Source organism: Heloderma suspectum, chromosome 5 (assembly GCF_057233095.1).
Source record: "Heloderma suspectum isolate Gila_16-S chromosome 5, 16-S_ref, whole genome shotgun sequence".
NCBI lineage: Eukaryota > Metazoa > Chordata > Lepidosauria > Squamata > Helodermatidae > Heloderma > Heloderma suspectum.
In genome coordinates this window covers 72,897,685-72,920,424 of record NC_139462.1, presented here as the reverse complement: position 1 = coordinate 72,920,424, position 22,740 = coordinate 72,897,685, and the positions used below count along the sequence as shown (strand labels likewise).

Below are 22,740 nucleotides of genomic sequence, written 5' to 3'. Positions count from 1 at the left end.
TGTGTTAGTTCCATTCAAGAGTTATTCTTATGGAGTTGTCTGCAAAGGAGGGGAATTAAGGGAATAGCCTGTGAATTCAAAAATGTCTTCTGAATGTTGTATGTGAGCTACTGCCCATCCTGTCTCACACTGAGTCCCTGGTACATACATCTGAAGCTGCAGGATTTGAGGTGAGGGGTGAGGAATGTGGAATTGGAGGCAGATGGAAACCTATTGCTGCCCATCCACAGGAGTTGCCTTTGGACATCTGGGTTACTCTGAACAACAAGTGGAAGGATGAAAGTGCTTCCCCAGTGCAGGATAAGCTGTCAGAGGATGGGCAAACAGGCAAGGTGGGTAATCTTTGCTCATGGCCAACCAGTCTCTAAGCTACTATATCCTTTTTGAGCTTTCTCCATCCTCTGCCCAGAGCTAGTAGCCAAGATTTTGTTTTTTAGGTGTGTGTATTTAATTGGGGCAGCAGCATTGCTGTGGCCCACCTTAGGTTGGGTGGTGACTTAGATGTAGGTATACTTAGATACCCATCTGTCAAAGAAGCCCTGTGCTCTAAAGCACTATATAAATGCTTTATATGAGAGCATCAAAAACAAAAACATTTATAATGACTTTCAATATGCCAGAACCAATCCTGTAGAATTGGTGCTGTCCCTGAGGTTAAGCCCAGCTCCCATAGAGAAATAAGCTGAATAGCTTGTTAGTGTGTTACCATAAAACATAATTTTGTATTACTGCCTGCAATTATGCTACTGATATCATCTGCTTTGATGAATTTTCCACAGCTGGCCTCTACTGTAACTTTCTTTCATTTAAATGGCACTTTTGAGTAAGCTTCTATTAAAGGAATATGCCATTTAAAGTTCATTATGCTGTGAAATAGAACCCTTTTGTATAGCCAATCAAGGAATCATGATGCGCTAAATGAGAGATTGTGACAACATACACTTTTGTATTGATCTTGCCTATTTGTGCTATATTTGCTGCACATATTTCTATTCACTTTTCTTGATACAATTGCATTAGAATAAACCATCTGAAAACTCTCATCCTTTCAATTGAGCATCATCAGCCAGTGGATCTTATAGGATTTTGAATGAACAGAACTTTGTTACTAAAATTGTGTACCATTGTCCATTAAAAATTAATATGGGGAGGGAGGGAGAATATAAAATCTTCTGTTCGGGTACCAAGTCACTTAATTGCTTGCCATGTACTACATGGACATATCTGCTGTAGGAAAATGCTAATTTATCTATATTAGTATCCAGCAGACTTTTGTGCATGTTACAGTTTAGTTGGGCCTGATTTACTGTGCTCATATGCCAGGGATAGGAAGTTCTGGCCCACTGGCCGGATTCAGCCTGCAGGGGTTCCCCACCCAGCGCACAAGTTTCTCCTGCAAGCATGCCCCTTCTCCCTCCAGCAGTGTGCAGGAAGCCCCCACTCTTATCTTCTATCACTGATAAGAGCTTATTGGAGATAAGAGCTGGGATTTCCCTGTTGAGTCGTGAAGAAAGAGCCTTTCTTCATCAAGGTGCAGGAAAACCTGCTCATCTCTAATCAATGATCGGAGACTAGAGGGGATTTAAAGGAATTTAACCTTTAAATACCCTGCTCTTTAAATACTGTTACAATTGAAACATATTTAAAGAGCAAGGGACAGTATCCAATTCAACACTAACACTAATGAAAAAGCCCATTGTACCAACAATCATTATTGGTGGTGCACTGGAAGTAGCTTACGCTAGCGCAATGTAATTCACATTAGCGATTGTGTCAAATTGGATACTTCCCAAGGCATTTAAGCTGGTCCTGTAAGGAGAAGGTATGAAAACCTGAGACATGTGTTTATAAGTCTGTTTCTGAGGCTTATCCTTGAGTAGACCTGCATAGAACTGAGCTGTACTCTGTATGCCTGAAAGCTGTTGCACTGCTGCTTACTTCTGAGTAGACTTGCATACAATTAAGCTGTGCTTTGTACGCTTTGTGGAAAAATGTCCAAATTGTTATGAATTACATGTGATCCCACCCATTTTGATTTGGCTCTTCCCCCTTAGCCCCACTTATTGCTGAAATGTGGCCCCCGAGACCTTTTGTAAATTGGAATTTGGCTCTCAGGCTGTAAAAGGTTCCCTACCCCATCATATAACCTGATTGATTTCAGTAGTGCTAAAGCTAGGCCAGCATTTAGCATCCCCCCCCCACTCCCCACCCCCCAGCTAACTCATGGTATCCTGGGTTGATACTCCCATAGTATGACCATGATGAAATGGCACTGAATAGATGTCAACCTCTGTCATCTGCAAGTGGTGGAGTTACACTTTGGTACAAGATGGCCTGTGAATAAATAAAAACACACATACCTAGGTGTTCTGTGGCGTGCTGCCGAGTTCCAGAAAAAAATAACATTTCCACAATTCCTTAGTGTATTTTCATGCCCAATATCAAATTTTTAGGACAGAAAAAATGTGTCTTAAACTTTTTTCAATATTTTCACACTTAGGGGCAACCAGTATTCCCATAGTGAAAAATGTCTCATGTAATTTTAGAAAGGTTTGTGTGAGATAGGGAGAGAAAAAGAGACAGACGGATAGACAGGAAATGATATTTTAGAGTGGATCTATTCCTGGGAAGTAAACCAGGTGTAGTTCCTTTCTGCTAGTAGATGGAGGGGCAGTACACTCCTGTGAATTAGACTTCAGTATGAATAACACAAGTGTATAAATTAGTACTGCAAACCAAAAACTTTGTAATCTCTTATCTTTGGACCTTCTCGTAGGGTTGGATGATTCAAAGTTTTTTTGCTTCAATTCCACTTTGCATTTGTTTACCCATGATTCCATCCCATTGACGGCAATCAGATCTTTCTAAAAGCTTCTTTCAAAATAGATATTTTTATACATGATCAAGCACATCAATGAATATTGCAAGTTTTACATGCATTGTGCATGTGATTTATGCCAACACTGATTTTGTGATCATGTAGAAAACATAGTCGTTTGCATTTGCAGAATTAAAATGCAGTACATCTTTACATTTCCATGGGCAAAGCCCCCAGATATATATATATATAAACAGCCAAGAACTGTGTAACTACATTAGGAGAACTTCATAAAGTCAATGGACCACAAAATTCCAATTTGTACATTTGTTGGGGAGGGGGGATATGGATTGTGTCGTTTTGACTCAGAATTCTTAAGGACTGGATTTCTAAATCATTCCTACCTCCTACTAGAAAAGTTGTGAAAGCATGCAAGGGACTGCAGTACCTACAAATAGTTTTATCTGGCAATTGCATAGCTTTTACTCCCTGAAAATTTGTCCAGTACTCATCTTGATTATGCAGGATGGGAAGGAAGTGAATCCAATTTTCCCTTTCTCCTTATGATGAAATAGTAAGTAGTCTAAAAAGCTGCTTGAGGCAAAGTGGGTGTCCCAAGTTACTTTATCTGCCTTTATTTTCTAGGATGAATATAAGAAACAAACTGCAGCAGCATAAAAAATGAATATACACACACACAAAAAGGCCATATTTGTCTCCAGATACATATGTCTAACTCCCATATGAGTCACCACAACTGATCACAGATGTTGAGAAAAGAAAGAATGCAGTCTGCGTCATATACCCACCAGCTGTTCCCAGTATCTGTAGCATTCGCCTTTCTCCTGATGTTCTGATTCTCTGGCTCTTCATGCAGAAATGTTTAATTTTAATGTTTGTATATGGAGAAAAGCCCAAGAGCATGACATGATTCTTTCCTGCCCCCTCCCAGTGTATGTCTAGGTTTTACATCCTGCTACACACACTTTAGTGTGACACATCTGGCTGACAAAGTGGAATCTCTGGTTTATGTGTTTGTGGAAGTGTCACATGCAAGAAACGTATTGCAATACAAAGTAGTAATCAAACTCATACATGTCATATATGCACTTTTGGAAAGTAACCTTAGTCCCCAAACCTTTCAGGATGGTTAAATGTATAAATGAACTGTAATGTTCTTTTTACTCAGGGGATATTAAACTTACATTTGTAGATGAACCTGAAATTCCAACAGTGTAATCATATGCATGTCTGCTTAGAAGTATGTTCTACTGTGTTCAGTGGGACTTACTCCCAGGTAACTATGTATAGGATTGTAGTCTAAAGGTCCCATACTGTGTATAGGATTGCAGCCTAAAAGTCCATCATAGCCACAATTAGTGGTGCTGTATGCAGACATATCTCCATTCACATCAAAAGATGCATCTAGGCAATTTGGTGGAACTCAAATGAGCACTGTGATGTGAATAGAGATGAGTGCTTACAGAGACATCTGTATCAGCAATATGTGAAGAAAGCTATCTATACACAAGAGAGCTTGCTTATAAATGCAGATTGCCATTGCAGTATTGGGGCACATAATTAAGGAAACCTGCTAGGAAGAGTTGAGGAATTTGTCCATAATCTTTCTAGCTATTATTGTTGAATTCATATGTTGTAAATAGTGTGACTAGATTGACCAATGTCAGAAGCTGGTGCCAAAATTCCATTTGAATTTTTTAAAATAGTTTTGTTCAGTAATTGCAGTTTTGGTGAGTTTTTCCTAAAATAATCTGATTATTTTTTTAAAGATTAAAAATTGAAGATTGAGAGGAAGGAAGCTAGAGAGCTTCTGTTTCTTCTCCTTTTTTATACCAGCTTTTTTTCTTTGTACCTGTTGTTTATTTAAATTGACAACATGTACAAAGAAAAGAAAGTTCGTATGAAAAAGGAGATAGAAATATGAAAGTGTTCTAGCTTCCTTCCTCTCAGTACTCCATTTTCCATCTCTTTAAAATATGAAAACTATTTATTTAAAGGAAATAGTGTAGAAGATGTATGAAATAATATTGTTCTTGGTTTTAACGTTTTTCTTTTCAAGATAAAAACATTTATCCAGAACAACTATGGAGTGGATCTGTCCTGATAAATGAGCGTAGGGATTGGGGTGCGAGGACAGAATAGTGTTGCCTATGATTGCGTTCCTTGAGATACTGTATAGGCCCAATTATTTCCTCTTTTAGATCCACTTCAACATGACAATATGCAAACATGAAAACACTTCCATGAAGGGTATAGCTTGTAATATGTGTACGTTAAACACCTGTCCTCAGGGAAATCCATGCATATGCAATCATCACATGTTATGATCTACACACAGGTGATGTACACTTTTTCCTTTGTAGAAGAATTTTCAATGAAAGAACTTTGTCATGTTCAAGTGGTCCAGATTTCCAACATACAAGCAAGATACTTGCTTTAGAAACTGCTCTTAATGCTAAAGGCATTCATGTTGTCCAGTGGAACAAATATAGCAGGCTGCAATACTATATCTCAACTCAGCACACCGATCAGTCGCAAGGCGTGCACCAGAAAGGGCTATGGTTAATTTCAAAGCATTGAGAATGATGCATTTTATGTATACAATAAGTACCCAGGTCATTAACAGATCATGTAACAACAGAGCTTGTCTTGCCTTTGTGCAAAACAGTATTGCCAGTAAACGTCTAGCCACAGTGGAACCATCTTCTTATTTTCCGATCAAAACACACTTTGCACTCAGCAAGTTAGTCTGCAAATTGCTGTGACAGCCTTGTGATGGGGCTCCCACAGTGGAAGTGTTTTATTTGAAGCGTTTGAGCCCATAATGTTGTCGAGTTTTTGTGTGAACTTTAGACCTTCTGAGGCTCATCAATTTCACATTCATTCAATTTCTGGAAGTCAGCTGGATTGCCTTGGTGGTACATTTTAAAAATAGGCTTCAATATTCAAATTGCTTCTGACCCTCCCACGCTATAAAGATCTGACAACTCTGCCTCAGACCTTACTCAGCCTGCACAATATCATTGCAGTTAAGTATGTTCTGATAAGAAGCTTTGTCATTATTAAGTTTTAGCAGCTGCTGTTTCCTTCACACACTCACAAGTAGACCCAACTGCAAAGTGAAACAGTAGACTCTGAAAGCTTGTTCCTCAAAAAACAAAACAAAATAAGTATGTGACGTTCAGCTATAGCCCTTAGAACATATTTAGTTCCTCAAAAGGGTTTTGTTTTTGCAGCAGCTTCCTGTATTTTATAAACTGTGCATATGCGAAAGGACTGTGAATAGCTGCACAAGTTTAACTTTTATTTTAATCATGTGGAAAAGCAGTAAAATTTCTACGCTTTATTTTTTGGATAATGATTCCAAATTATCTAACTTCTTTCAACAGGCAAGCAGTCCCACCACAGGGACAGCTCCGAGGAGCCAGTCACGGTTATCTGTCTGCCCTTCTACTCAGGACATCTGTAGGTATGTGCTAAATGAGTGTTCCTAATCTGGCTGATATATAGTCTTCTTTGTCTAATGAACTGTAGATCTCGCTTTTGCCTAACCCCCTTCATGGATTTACATTCAGATCTAGTTTTTGTTTGTCATTTTCAGTGTTGTTATGTCCTTTCCATTTTTTCCTATTTAAATCACAATTTTGTTTTCATTTCAATATCCTTTATTTATTTTATTGCTTTCTCTCTCTCTCTCTCTCTCTCTCTCTTTCATCATTTTCCATCCATCTCCTTTGCTTACTGCTCTGTTCAGATCTCCCACCTTGCATGACATATCAGAAGATAAGTTTGAAAAATCAACCTCTGTCATGGTGCTGAGTCCTGCTAGTAAAGAACCTGTTAAGAAACAAGTGAAGCAAAGGGTAAGGCCAAGGAAGGAGGCTGAGGAAAATGATGAGCACACAGAAAAGCAAAGGAGCGAGAAGGATGGCAAGTTGCATCCCAAGATTACAAATCCTAGATGGAATGCCTTGCACAAGGCATCATCCGATTCATCATCTTCAGATGAGAATCACTGGGCCCTGATTAGAAAGAAAGAAAGAGCCAAAATGCCTAGAAGAATGAGAAGTCGAAGTACTTCAAACACTCGGCCAGATGGGTATTCCAGTAAGAATGCCTTTGAACTTGTCACTATGGACCCAAATGGGGGAAAAAAGCAAGAAGAGAAGGCTGTGCCTGGAAACCACGCTCTAAATCACCGCAGAAGAAAGGTTTCCAAGTGTAAAGAAACGTGCCCCTCACTATCTTCCATGTCCTCTGTGGAGGCAAAGAACTCGTTGAGACAATGTGGAAAACACCAGGGCAAGTACAGCCACGATAATCCTGAGCCTTCACCTTGCGTTAGACGAGGCAAAGCAAGCAAGGCGGAAAGCGATTCAGAGAGAGGCTCAGGCAGTGAAGCTTTGTCAGTTCCAGAAAATGGAGTGCCTGCTGGGACAGGGCCTGCTGGGACTTTTGCCACTCAGAAACCTCCTGTGTTTTATGATGACTTGTCTGATGATTGCGAAGTGTGCAGGTTTGTCTCCTAATACAAAAGGAATTGCCAACTGCCATGAATTACAGAGTGGAGGTTGCTGGGTGTCTCCCTCCCCCCACCCCTGATTCATGCTGCAATTTCAACTCTATATATGTATAATCATGCTTGGCAGCTAAACAGCAGAAGGCCATTTGAGGTTGATTCAGACTTAAATAATGAAATCAGAACAAGTATCTGAAACATGATAATGGGCCATCTTAAAATAGTTAAGCTGCAGTAAGATTTAAATTCCTCCTTAGAAGGACTAATTCTTTCTTCTTGTTGACAAAAATGTGGAGACTTGTGTACAGGGGGAGGACACTGTCATTTTGAAAGGCTTTCATTCTTCTGGTGATATGATTTATAAACTATACATGATGCCCACTTTCCTAGACTTAGGTCAACAATCTATATCTAGTTTTGAGTAGTATGGTCTACTTATTATTCTAGCAATTCATGGGAAGTCTTCTTTTGTTACTTGTGGGATGTCTTTTGTGCTTACAACGTCTCAGTGAATCTTCTTAAATGTGTCCTTTGCCCTGCAGGAACTGTCAAAATATGCCATGGTTCCTGCTGTCTATTTTATGGCACAGTACACTCTGGGAGATCAAACATAGGCTCTGTAACATAGCATCATTTGTTAAGAATGTGTTGGAGTGAAGAACCATTTGCTTTTTGGGAGTATATCAGGCCTGCACAGCTTGCTGGGTTAAGCCAAAAATGTAGCTTACTAACGTTTGTGGCAACCCACCAGGGGCTTGATAAGTGTCCTGTTTTTGCCGACTGCCTAGAATTGCCAAAAACAGGGAAAGTGTTGAGCACCTGGTGGTCCACAATACATGGCTGCCAAGCTGTGCTTTGGTTGCTGGGGCACACATTGTGCAGCCATGGAATAGATGCTCTTGAGCTTGTTTCCAGTTTTGCCATTGCACGATGTGTTTCATAACATGAGTTAGAGGTCTTTTGTCCAGTGTCAGGCAAGCGTACCACAAAATCTTGTCTTAATTTGCATTGATGAATTACTACTATCAAGAAATGCAGGATTAAACAGAGACCAAGGAAAAGTTACTTTGTTGTGTTTATCCTGATGCATATCATACAAATGGAGTAATTCATTTTCCAGGGTTTAATTCTGGCCCCTTTCATATGACAATTCTCATATAAATGTATGATAGTGGATTAAATATTTACAGGATTTATTTATTTTATATACTAGGTTATAATAGTGGCAAGAAACCCTCTCCAGTTCATTAGAGTGTTCCCCTGGAGAAACAATCAAAGAACGGAATGTTCAGTCTAATATCAGACCATTAAATCAGTAAACAGCACATCTGTGAAACTGAATGCTGTGGATATATTCTCCTCTGAAAGCTATGACAATGTCAGACTATACAGTAGCTTTGGGCTGAAAATTAGTATTGTTAGAATGTTATGATACAAAATTATTGATACATAGAGGAAGTGCCTGCTAAGAATAAAACACCAGAAATTGTTGTTATTGTTGGAGTTTCCTGATAATGAACTCTCCTGTTCTAGCTTAAGAGCCCTTTACTCCCTTAGAGCACTGCAATAGAGTTTTGAGTTCAGTAATTCTATCAAGCATTGGTGAATAGTCCATATCCTTAATGTGTAACCAGGTCTAATATATTATAGTTGAAAGGTTTGCTAGTTTCTTGTTGGTATGTTCTCAGCAGGAATCTGCACGAGTGGAAGAAAAATGTTCCTTATATACCCTGAAAGTGGATAAGAAGGCACAAAAGCAGTTGTGATTTTTTTTAAAAGTTCAGATAGCACCTATTGCCTATGAAATATTGAAAATTCATTTTGAGAAACATGTGAAAATATCACCCAGTTAGAACTTCATAAAGAAAAATAATATGCCTAAGAGATCTTAACATTGTTGCATCACTTAATGTGCTAGCTTTCCCCTCCCTCCAGACTGCAAGACTTTCCCACATCCAGGTAGTAGGCCCTTGCCTAAGCTGTGTACTCCATACTATCTTAACAGATGTGTGACCAAATTCTATCAAGTGAACAAGACTTTTATTATAAAGTCAGCCCATATTCACCTTCTTGGACAACATGGTTTTTTTTTCTGGATTAATTAACTGGTTGAATTATTTTGAGCCTTGGAGAAAGACCCATGATGGATCTCGTATCTCAGGGTGGTTGCTTCAAAAAGTGCTTATGAGTTGATAAGATTGATTGTATGTGTCAGCCTGTATATTTAATGGTGGTACATGTGCTCATATTTACTATTGCGTAAATACCATAAAGTCTGCTGGCTAATATCTTCTGGTAGTGATATGTAGTGAATCAATGGACTTCAATAGAAGAAAGCCATACATATAAAAAGATTGAGTCAATGGTGACTTTTGAGATTTTTATCTCCATAGCATGTCAATCACACTTTTATGTTTGAAGGGAAGATGAATGAATTCAGATACACAGAAAACCATGGAAGATCAATGATTCTTAAAAAAATTGATAACATTAAAAAAAACTTTCATGCAAATTAGTTATTTTTAATTCAAATTCCTAAACATTACCTGTTTTAAAATAGAATTTGAATGTCGTACAAACATGTTAATGTATACACACACAGGCTTCTATCCTAACTAAGTTCCCTGAGTGGAACTCTAGTATTCAACAAGCTTCCCCATTCCCATCTCCCTACTGTAGTAACTTGTGTCCCTGAACGACAGCTTTTGAGAGCTGGGACACCCTCTGGACCAATTTAAGATGAGGTGTGGGGGACTGCAGCCAGAGGGGCAATTGGCAGAAATTTCGAGGGAACTTGTTCAAGCATAAGTGCCTTTCCACTCACACAAGAGCAAGTTTGGATCCAAGCCATAATCTCTTAAAATTGAATGCATAAATTTCTATGCAAAGAAATTAACTAACTAAACAGAGGCAGCCTTTCAAGCCAAATACTACAAATATTTATTATTTATTTATTATATTTATTTATATCCCGCCTTTTTCCCAATACTGGAACTCAAGGTGGCATATGACAAAATGAGTCATGTATCTGTTATTTATTATTGGGCAAACTGAATATTGATACAGTAAATCAAAGGACTTGAGCATTTACTTTCTATTGCATAGAGAATCACTATTGTAACCAGTAACTACCGATCTTAGCTTCTGGAAAGTTCTGGGCAATTACTCCTCAAGTAGGTGATCTTTCTCAATATCCTTGCATGTATTGCAAATGGGTCTGTTTTAATTTTTATAGTAACCGATCACTTTGCATGCTTGGTTAGGAAATATATGAATTATAAAATTGGAATCTTGATTTAAATCAATCAAGAATTACAAACACGGAAGCTATGGTTCGCTAACCTTCCAGGAAAATGTGTTGATATAGATGTATCACTCCATCAATTTTTATAAAAATGATGTAGCCAACATACTGTAGAAATGTTTTTGTTATTAAAATAACAGTGGTTCCACTCCTACTTGCAGGGCTGATTCCAGAGAATGGTATTGGGGGATTCCTGTTCTACCCCGTGGCTATTAAGCTGTGGGGTACCATAGGGTTCTATTCTATCCCCCATGCTGTTCAACATCTATATGAAGCCATTGGGAGAGGTCATTAGGAGTTTGGGGATGTGGTGTCACCAGTACACTCCAGTACACTGATGTACTCAGCTCTATTTCTCCTTGTCGTTGGAGTTGGCTGAGATGGTGAAGGTGCTGGACCAGTGCCTGGAGGCTATAATGGGCTGGATGAGGGCCAATAAACTGAAGCTAAATCCTGACAAGATGGAAGCTCTGTGGATTGATGGTTCCCGAGTCCAGGAATTGGGAAAGTGACCTGTCCTGGATGGGATTGGACTCCCCCTGAAGGAGCAGGTGCATAGCTTGGGAGTACTCCTAGATCCATCCCTGTCACTGGAGCCCCAGGTGGACTACGTGGCCCAGAGTACTTGGGGCCAGCTTTGGCTGATCCGCCAGCTATGGCCTTTCCTGGACAGGGATAACTTAGCCACAGTAGTACATGTGCTGGTAACTTCCCGATTAGACTATTGCAATGCACTTTACGTGGGGCTGCCCTTGAAGACGACTCGGAAGTTGCAGCTAGTGCAAAATGCAGCAGCTAGACTGCTGACTGGAACACCCCATAAAAACCATATAATACCAGTTTTAAAGGAATTGCACTGGCTGCCAATACGCTTCTGGTCAGAATTCAAGGTTTTGTCTTGACATTTAAGCCCTAAGTGGCTTGGGACCTCGATATTTGAGGGAGAGCTTCTCCCTATATGTGCCTGCCCAAGAACTGAGATCAGTTGGAGGGGCCCTCCTCTGCGTCCCACCAGTATGAGACATACACTATGGTGAGACATGGGAGAGGGCCTTCTCTGCTGTGGCATCCTAGTTGTGGAATGCCCTCCCCTTGGAGGCCCAATTGGTGCAGACATTGGTCTCATTTCAGCACCAAGTAAAAACATGGCTTTTTACAAAAGCCTTTGAGGGCTAAATGTATTCCCTAGCACATTGTTTTAACTGTTTATTGTTTTATATTTTAACTGGTATTAGCTTGTTTAATAGTTTAATATGTTTTTAGGTGTTTAAATTATTTATTGTTTTATACTGTTTAAATTGATTTTATCTGTATGCTGCCCTGAGATCTTAATGATATAGGGCAGGATAGAAATGTTTAAATAAATAAATAAATAAATAAATGAATAAATGAATGAATGAATGAATGAATGCATTTATTAGCTGCTTTTCCAACTCTTACATGATATAGTTAAATTAAAAATAAATTTTTAAAAAGTGCCAGAGAATCCAGATTAACCAGCCAAGCCAAAAGCTATATGGAAGAGATGTACTTTATACCCCCTCTGAAAAGACCATAAAGAAGGCAAGCTGTACACCCTGGGGGAGGAAAATTTATTTTTATTTAATTTAATGTAAAATATTTCTTGGCTGTCTTTCAGGGCAGAAGCCCTCCTAAGTCAGCTTACAACAATAAAATACATAAAAACAATTAAAATACTAAAAATGATAAAAATATAAAAACAATAAAAACAACAATAAAATCTCCACACCTTTGGAGCAATTGATGTAAAGTCCCTGCTTCTACTATGACAGTTCTAACTGCAGAGGTGACATACAAAGTAGGGTCATTAGACAAGTGAAACTGACATGTAGAACAGTTCTAAAGAGCAAGTGGTAATCCTCCAAGCGGTTTGTGCATGATGTCAGGTTGCACTGGACTAGATGGTGCACTATCCCCATCCATCTCAGACTCTGTCAAAACAATAGCATCCATTGCCACGACATGACTTCATCTGCAAAATGTCCAGGAAATTACTCACAGTGGTCTTTAAAGGGGTCAAACTATTATGTCCAGAGCCTACACCAAAGAGGCCTTTAACAACCGCCCCCCACCCCAATCAACTACAATACTGAGTCAGCACAGTGGTAGTAGAGAAAATCTTACTTTCTTTGAGACCATCGCCACCACAAAATAAATTCAAAGACAGATTCTTGTCTGTGTTCAACCATACTCGTTACAAGTCTTCTACCATGTGCCTTCTGTTGATCAACCCTGTAATTTTATCACATTCAACTCCTCAGAATATTAAGGAACTACCACAGCTTTATGACTGGGTCGAGGTCCATCCCCTCATTTCAAGCAGAGATATTTCTCAGGCTCTGAGAATTGGGCTACTGTTTTTGCATGCTGGCACACAAGATGAGTTCTCCAGGACAATGATATATTTCTTTTAATCATTCCTATATGTATCACCCCAGGAGGTAGTAAGTGAGGAAATGCTGCAAAATCTGCTGCATGCTAATTTTTATCACCAGTAAGTTATCTTCCATGTTAAATTATCAGAGAACAAATAAGAGCAAGATTTATGACCCAATAATGCTGATTCAGCTAAAAACAGGCTTACCTATTTTGCTGTTAGGGAACCTACATTCCTGCACTGAATCAAAAGTCAATTTGTAGTCTATTTTCTGATAGTCACCATTTCCTTTGAAAAGAAGAAAACATGCAATAAAATATTCATTGAGAAAAGAGTGGGGAATATGTGCTACACAACCTCATTTGAACACCAGATGATTTTACCTTGCATGCCAAGCTTGAAAAGAGTATGCAGTTTTTAAAGAGGCAGTGAAGTGTCAGGAGTTCAGGCATGAACATTTAAAAATAGAGCTCTGGCAACACTGCCATTGCATCTGCTTCCTCCTGATGCCACTGCCTTTCAGTGGAACTGATCAGTTAAGTAAGTTGTGTGGGTGTGAAAAGAATGTTGGATGCAAAACTGTTCTATACCAGTGCCACATCAGTTAACAATTGCCACTCACCAGCAATCACATTTTATTAACCACTATTAAGTGGTTAATGGGGAATTGCCCTTCGCATAATTTACCACTTACCTTTGAGCGGTGCTACTGTTACTGCTACAAGCTGGGGACAGGATGGAGGAGCCAGGCTCCGGTCCTGGACAGGGGGCTACCTAGACATCCTACTTTGGTGAAGAGACTATAAGAACGGGATTAGAGAGGTAACTTAGGACACTCATTGCTCAGATGGTTCCAGCTGAGTATTCTGGATATATCTGGCCAGACGTTAGCAAGTCAGAGCAGAGTTTATAGCTGTTATCCAATACATAGGATTGGATAGTGGCTATATTTATTTTTTATGCTGTATTTTTAACTTGTGAATTGTTGTGAACTGCCCAGAAAGCTTTGGCTACTGGGCAGTATAGAAATGAAGAAGAAGAAGAAGAAGAAGAAGAAGAAGAAGAAGAAGAAGAAGAAGAGGAGAGCATGGGATGCCTTCTGAATGTTGGCGGTCGGAAGCAGATTGAGGATTCTGCTGGTGTATTTGCCTCCTCAGTGCAATTCCACCTACATTTGTTGGGTTGCTCTGATATTCTGCAGACTTACTGTTCTAGGGACCAGGTGAGAGAGAGATGTCTTCCATCCACATCTTCATATGGTCCAATCGCAATGTAGTAGACTCTTCAAAACAGAACCATGTACTTTTTGAATGAAAAATTGTTGTATTAGAATGAAGTGGTTGAATTAAGTGGAGGTGCATTTCAGTCTCTTGCAAATGAGTCGATCGATATAATGCTGTTACCATAAGATATGTTGCTGGCATATGTATAGTGAAGAGGAACAAGTTTAGTGCTACATAGTTTCTGGAGGAAATTGGTCATCTTTGGGTCGAATGACCTAATTGCATTTTCATATCCTGCTTGAATTTGCCTTATGAAGAATCGTAACTTCAGAATGTCTTTGTTGTTGTTTATTCATTCAGTCGCTTCCGACTCTTCGTGACTTCATGGACCAGCCCACACCAGACCTTCCTGTCGGCCGTCGCCACCCCCAGCTCCCCCAAGGTTGAGTCCGTCACCTCCAGAATATCATCCATCCATCTTGCCCTTTGTCGGCCCCTCTTCCTTTTGCCTGCCACTTCCCCTAGCATCAGCATCTTCTCCAGGGTATCCTGTCTTCTCATTATGTGGCCAAAGTACTTCAGTTTTGCCTTTAAGATCCTTCCCTCAAGTGAGCAGTCTGGCTTTATTTCCTGGAGTATGGACTGGTTTGATCTTCTTGCAGTCCAAGGCACTCTCAGAATTTTCCTCCAGCACCACAGTTCAAAAGCATCTATCTTCCTTTGCTCAGCCTTCCTTATGGTCCAGCTCTTGCAGCCATAGGTTACTACGGGGAATACTATTGGTTTCACTATGTGGACCTTTGTTGTCAGTGTGATGTCTCTGCTCTTCACTATTTTATCAAGATTTGTCATTGCTGTCCTCCCAAGAAGTAAACGTCTTCTGATTTCCTGGCTGCAGTCAGCGTCTGCAGTAATCTTTGCGCCTAGAAAGACAAAGTCTGTCACTGCCTCCACGTTTTCTCCCTCTATTTGCCAGTTATCAATCAAGCTGGTTGCCATAATCTTGGTTTTTTTGAGGTTGAACTGCAACCCAGCTTTTGCACTTTCTTCTTTCACCTTCGTCATGAGGTTCCTCAGCTCCTCCTCGCTTTCAGCCATCAAAGTGGTATCATCTGCATATCGGAGATTGTTAATGTTTCTTCCAGCAATTTTAACTCCAGCCTTGGCTTCATCAACCCTAGCACGTCTCATGATGTGTTCTGCGTACAGGTTGAATAGGTAGGGTGAGAGTATACAACCCTGCCGTACTCCTTTCCTAATCTTAAACCAGTCCGTTGATTTGTGGTCTGTTCTTACCGTTGCTACTTGGTCGTTATACAGATTCCTCAGGAAGCAGACAAGATGACTTGGTATCCCCATCCCACCAAGAGCTTGCCACAATTTGTTATGATCCACACAGTCAGAGGCTTTAGAATAGTCAATAAAACAGAAATAGATGTTTTTCTGAAACTCCCTGGCTTTCTCCATTAACCAGCAGATATTGGCAATTTGGTCTCTAGTTCCTCTGCCTTTTTGAAACCCAGCTTGTACATCTGGCAATTTTCGTTCCATGAATTGCTGGAGTCTACCTTGCAAGATCTTGAGCATTACCTTACTGGCATGTGAACTAAGTGCTACTGTTCGATAGTTTGAACATTCTTTGGTGCTTCCCTTTTTTGGTATGGGGATATAAGTTGATCTTTTCCAATCTGTTGGCCATTCTTGTGTTTTCCAAATTTGCTGGCATATGGCTTGCATCACCTTGACAGGGTCATCTTGCAAGATTTTAAACAGTTCAGCTGGGATACCGTCATCTCCTGCTGCCTTGTAATTAGCAATGCTTCTAAAGGCCCATTCAACCTTACTCTTTAGGATGTCTGGATCTAGCTCACTGACCACACCGTCAAATCTATCCCCGATATTATTATCCTTCCTATACAGATCTTCCGTATATTCTTGCCACCTTTTCTTGATCTCTTCTGCTTCTGTTAGGTCCTTGCCATCTTTGTTTTTGATCATACCCAGTTTTGCCTGGAATTTACCTCCGATGTTTCTAATTTTCTGGAAGTGCTCTGTCCAGAGGAACAACAAATTCAGGCTAGACATTCAGAATGTCTAGCCTGAATTTTTGGCTCTCTTACGTAGTCTGTACATCAGCCAAATAGCTGGAATGGGAGTGTAAAGAAACAGTGTTGCTAGCCCACCTATGTTCCCCTTTGCAACAAATGGCTTGGGTTTTTGGAACTCCCCGCCACAGTCTCTCATAAAGTTCTCAGAAGCACCTCTCAGGGAATGGTGGATTCTAGCTATAAAACATTTAACCACTGCCACCAAAATGAACTCTCTGTACCTTATAGAAACCCAGTTGCTTGGTTCCTGTGTGTAGGCATGAGGTTGACACCACCAGTAGGGACAAACTTATACAGAGAACAAAATTAAGATGTTTATTAAGGGAATTGTTTAGCTAGTGTAATAAAGTGTTGCTTTTCAGATGATAGGATGAGGTTGCTTAGTTCTTAGTTATCCAGGGTTCAATATATGCTTAGTTACAGGTCCTAATACTTAAGAGTTTTTGTCAACTAAATAAGCTTTTAGTTTCTACATTTGGACATAACAATAAATCAAATTTTCTGAGAATTCTGGTTTATCATCTAAGAGCAGTGTGCTCATAGATGATAAACTACGAGCAGTGTGCTCGTAGATGATAAATAAAGCATGCTGCCCAATCACTGCCACTACCAGCTCCTCCTGCCAGCAGGTGCAGCTACGTTTCCTAGAAACTTAACGAGGAAGAAAAAGCTTCCTGTTCTATCCAAATCTGGACTCCTAGTTTGTTGCTCCCCTAACAAACCAGAGTCTGAAACTGGTTCCTGTTCCTGTAGGGGAGTGACAAGCCTTGCTAATTTCTGGTTAGTTTCGCCACTCCTCATTATGGGAGGAGCCAGCCAAGAGTGAGTGGACAGTGTGCACAAGCACACTGTTCATCAGTAACAAACCACAATTCTCAGTAGTTCTGGCTTTTTGTTATATCTGCAGCCAGTGGCTTTTCCCTTAGGTCAATTTATATAACCTTTACTCCAGCTAGTAAGTCAGAACCAGGAACAGATACTGTATAGCAAACTTCTTCTGCCTCAAGCTCTTCCTGCAGCTTCTGGCTATTAGGATGACTCACATCTTTCAAGGAGTGTTTGCTGAAGTTGTTCCTCTGGGCAGAGCACTTCTTGAAATTTTGTAGCGCTAGGCTCCAAAGTGAAGAGGAAAAGACTCACTATACACTGAGATATGATTGTCCAAACTGGGCCAATGTCTTAGTGCAATGTACCTGTCTGTCTTGTATCTCCCTCACGATGAGATTAGAAATTGCTTTTCGTCTTTTCGCACGTCCAGACATATTTCCTCCATTTAAAAAAATCATGGCCACCTTTTTATCTCCTTGCTTACTGTTAGGTAATGTACCTCCCCCCACCCCCACCCCACACATACACCTCATGCATCCAAACACAAAAGTGCACATATATTTTCATTTGTCACATAAACTGTCAATGAGTCTTTGGAATTGAGTGATTCTTATCTGTCAGACACCACAGTGTTTCAGTGTGATGTTCTGTCAGTAGTAATTGGCTGTAATTGACCTTGCTTTGTCTTCTTGTCCTGTTTTCCTTAAACACATCTCCCCTTGTCTCTAGTAAGCATGCATTCTTATTTGCTTTATGCTAGGGATATGCTGTTCGGATTATAGGAGGAGACACATGATGAGCTTGCAGGGTGTACAGTTAAAAAAATATTTTTGTTCCCTATCTCAGGGAACATGGCATTGAGCTGTTCAAGTGTTTGTTCTCAGATTTTTGACGAGCTTAATTGACTGCAGTTTTGTTTGTTTTAAGCTTAGTCATTGCAGCCACAATAATTAATTTGAAAAATGACAGGTACTGGTTTCTGACTCAGAAGCCCTACTCCTCATCTAAACTGGATTATTCTATTGTGATAGGAAGGCATACTCTGCAACTACTCTCAGAAGTACTCACTTCACTGAGCCTGGTGATAGAAGCCAGCAGAGCTGATGGAATTTGGGAATCTCAGGTTCTAGACTCAGTGCTACCATCTGAAAACGATTCTGAAGCTTGAGCCATTGAAACACAGCTTAAAAATAAGCAGTAAAGCTGCCCTCCCCATTTTTATTTTTATTTTTTTGTTTAGAAGTGATTTTGCATATAAACCTGGTTAGGGTTGTGTTTTCTTTCAGTGAAGTACCACCTGTAGAATGGGATGTTGAGACTGCAATCCAGTAGCCACTTATGAAATCAATGGGACTTACTTCTGAGGAGATATGTATAAGACGGCACTCTGAGCTAGTATATTGTAGTACATCCCTGTACCAGAGTTGCCTTGCACACCATAAAGGTGTCATGTGCCACATTTGTTGTTGTTCAGTCGTTAAGTCGTGTCCGACTCTTCGTGACCCCATGGACCATAGCACACCAGGCCTTCCTGTCCTCCGCTCTCTCCCGGAGTGTGCTCAAGTTCGTATTCATTGCATCGGTGATGCTATCTAGCCATCTCATCCTCTGCCGTCCCCTTCTCCTTTTGCCTTCAATCTTTCCCAGCATCAGGGTCTTTTCCAATGAGTTTTCTCTTCGCATTAGGTGGCCAAAATATTTGTGCTTCATCTTCAGTATCTGTCCTTCCAATTAGCAGTCAGAGTTGATTTCCTTTAGGATTGACTGATTCACCTGCTAAAACATTTGTTGCAGTTCATGGAAGTTCTATCAGCCTCCATTATATACATTTGTTTCTTATCCTCCAACTGTCTTCTTGAACTATGTTTTGCAGAGTGATACAGAAGGGAGTTAATAGGACTTCAGGTTCCTGTAAACAATTCCTGTCCCACTTTTAGTGGATCTACCTGAGCAAAGTCTCTCTAGAAGCCATGGATATAGGCACAGTGCTTCTCCTGGAATGAACATTAATTTGCTTTTCTGTTTCTGAAGTGGCTAAGTTTGCTGGTGACACCAAATTATTTAGGGTGGTGAAAACAAAATGGGATTGTGAGGAGCTCCAAAAGGATCTCTGATTTGACCTCCTTACAGTCCAGGGGACTCGTAAGAGTCTTTTCCAGCACCACAGTTCGAAGGCATCAATTCCTTTCGGCGCTCATTCCAGCTCTCACAGCCATACATTACGACAGGGAAAAAAGCATGATAGAGGTGTACATAATTATGCATAGTGTGGAGAATGTGGCTAGGGAGACATTTTTCTCCCTCATAATACTAAAACCCGGGATCATCCCATGAAGCTGATTGGTGGGGGATTCAGGACAGATAAAAGGAAGTACTTCTTCACACAGAGCATAGTCAAACTATAAAATTCACTACCACAAGATGTAGAGATGCTCACCCAATTTGGATGGCTTTAAAAGGGAGTTAGACAAATTCCTGGAGGAGAAGGCTATCAATGGCTACTAGTCCTGTTGCCTCTATGCTACTTTCAGTAATAGAGGTAGTATGCCTATTCACACCAGTTGCTGGGAAACATAAGCAGAAGAGTGCTGTTGAACTCATATCCTGCTTGTGGGTTTCCCATCAACAGCTGGTTGGCCATTGTATGAACAGAATGCTGGACTACATGGACTCTTTGTCTGATCCAGCATGGTGCTTCTTATGTTCTCATGTTCTCTGCCCTTAAAAACCCATGAGTATGTTTCCGGCAGTGGACTGCAATCATCACAGGAGAGAGGACCTACAGATCTTCACAGTCATCATAGTATATTTATTTATTTTATGTATACACCATAGTATACCCTTACCTGCATCTCTTATTGATGCATACAAGGGGGCATTTATTTATACAGCCTTATTACAGAAACAAGCTGGTTGTGTTGCCCAAGCTATTTTAACTCTTCAGTAATGATGGCAAAGGAGCTAGCCATTAAGGCACAAAGTAGTTCAAGTTCTCCCCACAATCTGCCCCTCCCTCTGCATGCCATGCATATACACATTAATCCCCATTGTCCTTAGGCAAAGTCTGTCATCCTCAACCAATCTTTTTATGAGTAAATAAATTACAAAAATAAACAGAAGACAAGAGCACTTAATACGTTTAAAGTTGTTTCCATAATCATTTCCTCTGGACATTATTTCTATTGCCACAGTGTTCAGTATTCTCATTACATGTTTTTAATTTATAATTCAGTCAGTGTTTTGTGTTAAGTGTTTCTACTGAAGAATCATTGTGATCTGTTCAAAGTGGCTCAGTCATTTTATTTGCCTATCCCAATGGAGTCTTAGGTTGATATTTTAGCTTTTAAAATAATTTAAAACAATTCTGACTATGGTTGAAAAGGACTCCTGGGTACCCAATTTATTTGTCTAAATTCTAAATGGCTTAAACACTGAAGTCTGTAAAATAAATTATATATGGCTGGAATTAAAATGAACAAAGTCCTGTATTTCTCCTTTGGGAAATGACTTTAATTTAAAAAGAAAATGATGTTGCGCTCTTCATGTAATGTTTTACACCGAGATAAAAGTTTTATCTAAACTGGCAAGGGGTATGGCTTAGAAAGTACTATTGAAACACTGACAAAATAATGACATTCACAAGAGTTAATCAGCTGCTAGGGGTGTTTATACTTTACACATGGCTATTGTATTCGGGGCGGGGGGGGGGGACTCAGAGCTGCTTCACACATTATGGATTTCCTGTATGGAAAGCACTTTTATGTAGGAAATAGAGTGAAACCCATATGTAGATTGATTTGTGTGATGCTCTTACGTGGGCTTCATGCTGTTTTGTACACTGAAGGAAACTGTTTGCAGACAGGAAATCCATGAAGAACAAATTGCCCTTAAAGGACAGGATCTGTGGGAGTAGACATGAGCATGCCAGGCAAACTTCCATTTTTACGTCGTTTGTAAAGGATGAAATTCTGTTGATTCAGTAATTTTGTTTCTCCAGAATATGGGTGTGTAGCTTGATTGGGTCATGTGGAAACTCATTTATTTTCATCTCTTTCCCCCTTTTTTGTTGGTTTTCACTTGTCCATTTACTGTTGTTATAACTAATGATAACTGGATTGTGTCCATGGTTACTCATGCATAAATCCGATAGATTTCAGTTGAATGTATGCACACATGGGGGATCACAGCCAAACTTTCAATAACCGGGGCACATTTTTTTCCTGACTTAAAATTGGAACCACGTTGTTCCAGTGTTATAGTTGCAGAAATTTCCCTTTTTAATGTGTGGGAACAAGAATAGCCCATCCTTGAAGGAGCCCACTCCCTTTGTTTCTGTGTCAGTCGCTGTTCTGGGTGTGCTTCTTGACTGTAAGGAGACAAGCCCAGAGCAGTGAATTATGCAGTAACACAGTAGGTGACTTTTTCTGGGGGCAGATAATTCTGCTGAGTCTCTGCATTGGAAATGATAAGATCATTCAGATCACATCAGATGCTGTAATGTTGCAGAATTACCTGCATCCTCAGGCCAAACTATGACAAGAAACCATTCATGAATTTAGCAATTGCATGAATTACTTTTTAAAACTAAATAGCAGGCTCAGGGTGGGAGGATCTGGAACCTGTTAACATATTTACTTGCTAACACACATGTAACCTCATACATGTACCCTAAACACATGTAAGGGATCATTCAACTTTGAGTTGCTGCATACCTCTTGAAAGTGGACACCTTGTTTTAGAGTAATTAAGAAATCATAGAGAAGGACTTTAAAAGACTATGCCATTTATTAAGAACTAAAATGTACAAAAGTTAAGCAATTTATTTTAAGGCATTTAAATAAAGACCAGCATTTTCAGGCTGACAACAGTTTAAGATTATCATAGACAAGAGAAGGGGGACCTCTGGCCCATGGGCCTAATCCAGTCCATGGAGGTTTGGACACCCTCCACAGGCCCTGCCCACTCCAGGCTGAGCAAAGCCGGCCATACACACTCAACTGGTGCTTGTGCTTGCAGGAGCTTGTGTAGCAAGAATCTCTGCATCATTGTGAGCTCTACATCAGGATCATGCAGAGGGAGGTGAGGTTAAAGCTTCCTCCCTTCCAGATCTCTGTTTCACAGCTGCTATTAACAGCAGGGGAACAGTGATCTTGGCTGCATCAGGATCAGGGGCGGGGGCCTCCCCTCCACAATCCTGATCAAAATCACTGTCCTAGTGCAGCTACTACAGTCTTTTCCACGCTGAGGAAAAGTGCAGGCTGTGGGTTACCCATCTGTACTCTATTCTGTCCTCAGATTATTTGCTATCTAAACGCTTTATTCTTTGCAGTATCTTCACAGGGTGTGAAACTTAGGCTCTCTTCACACCTGGCATTGTAGTGTATCCCACTACAAACTGGTCCTTTTGATTCTTGCCGGAATTTAGATTGGCCCTGTATACAGGCATCTCTCATGGTGCGTCCTTCCACTCTACACCTTTTCATGGCTGGGCGGAGCTGCATGGAACAATCAGGACAGAAGG

At 40.2% G+C, this 22,740-nt stretch overlaps 1 protein-coding gene across 3 annotated transcripts in view; it reads left to right on the top strand.

Moving 5' to 3' along the window:
• Nucleotides 1-22,740, top strand: part of MARCHF1 (membrane associated ring-CH-type finger 1) — a 209,733-nt gene that overhangs the window by 155,869 nt on the left and 31,124 nt on the right. For 2 of the 3 annotated variants that reach the window (XM_084856384.1, XM_084856385.1), the window contains exon 4: nt 6,229-6,308. In XM_084856384.1, coding sequence (XP_084712510.1) covers nt 6,229-6,308 — 80 coding nt within the window. Of the gene's footprint in view, nt 1-6,228; nt 6,309-6,593; nt 7,356-22,740 lie in introns of all 3 variants that reach the window. The other variant, XM_084856383.1, reaches the window with a different exon arrangement.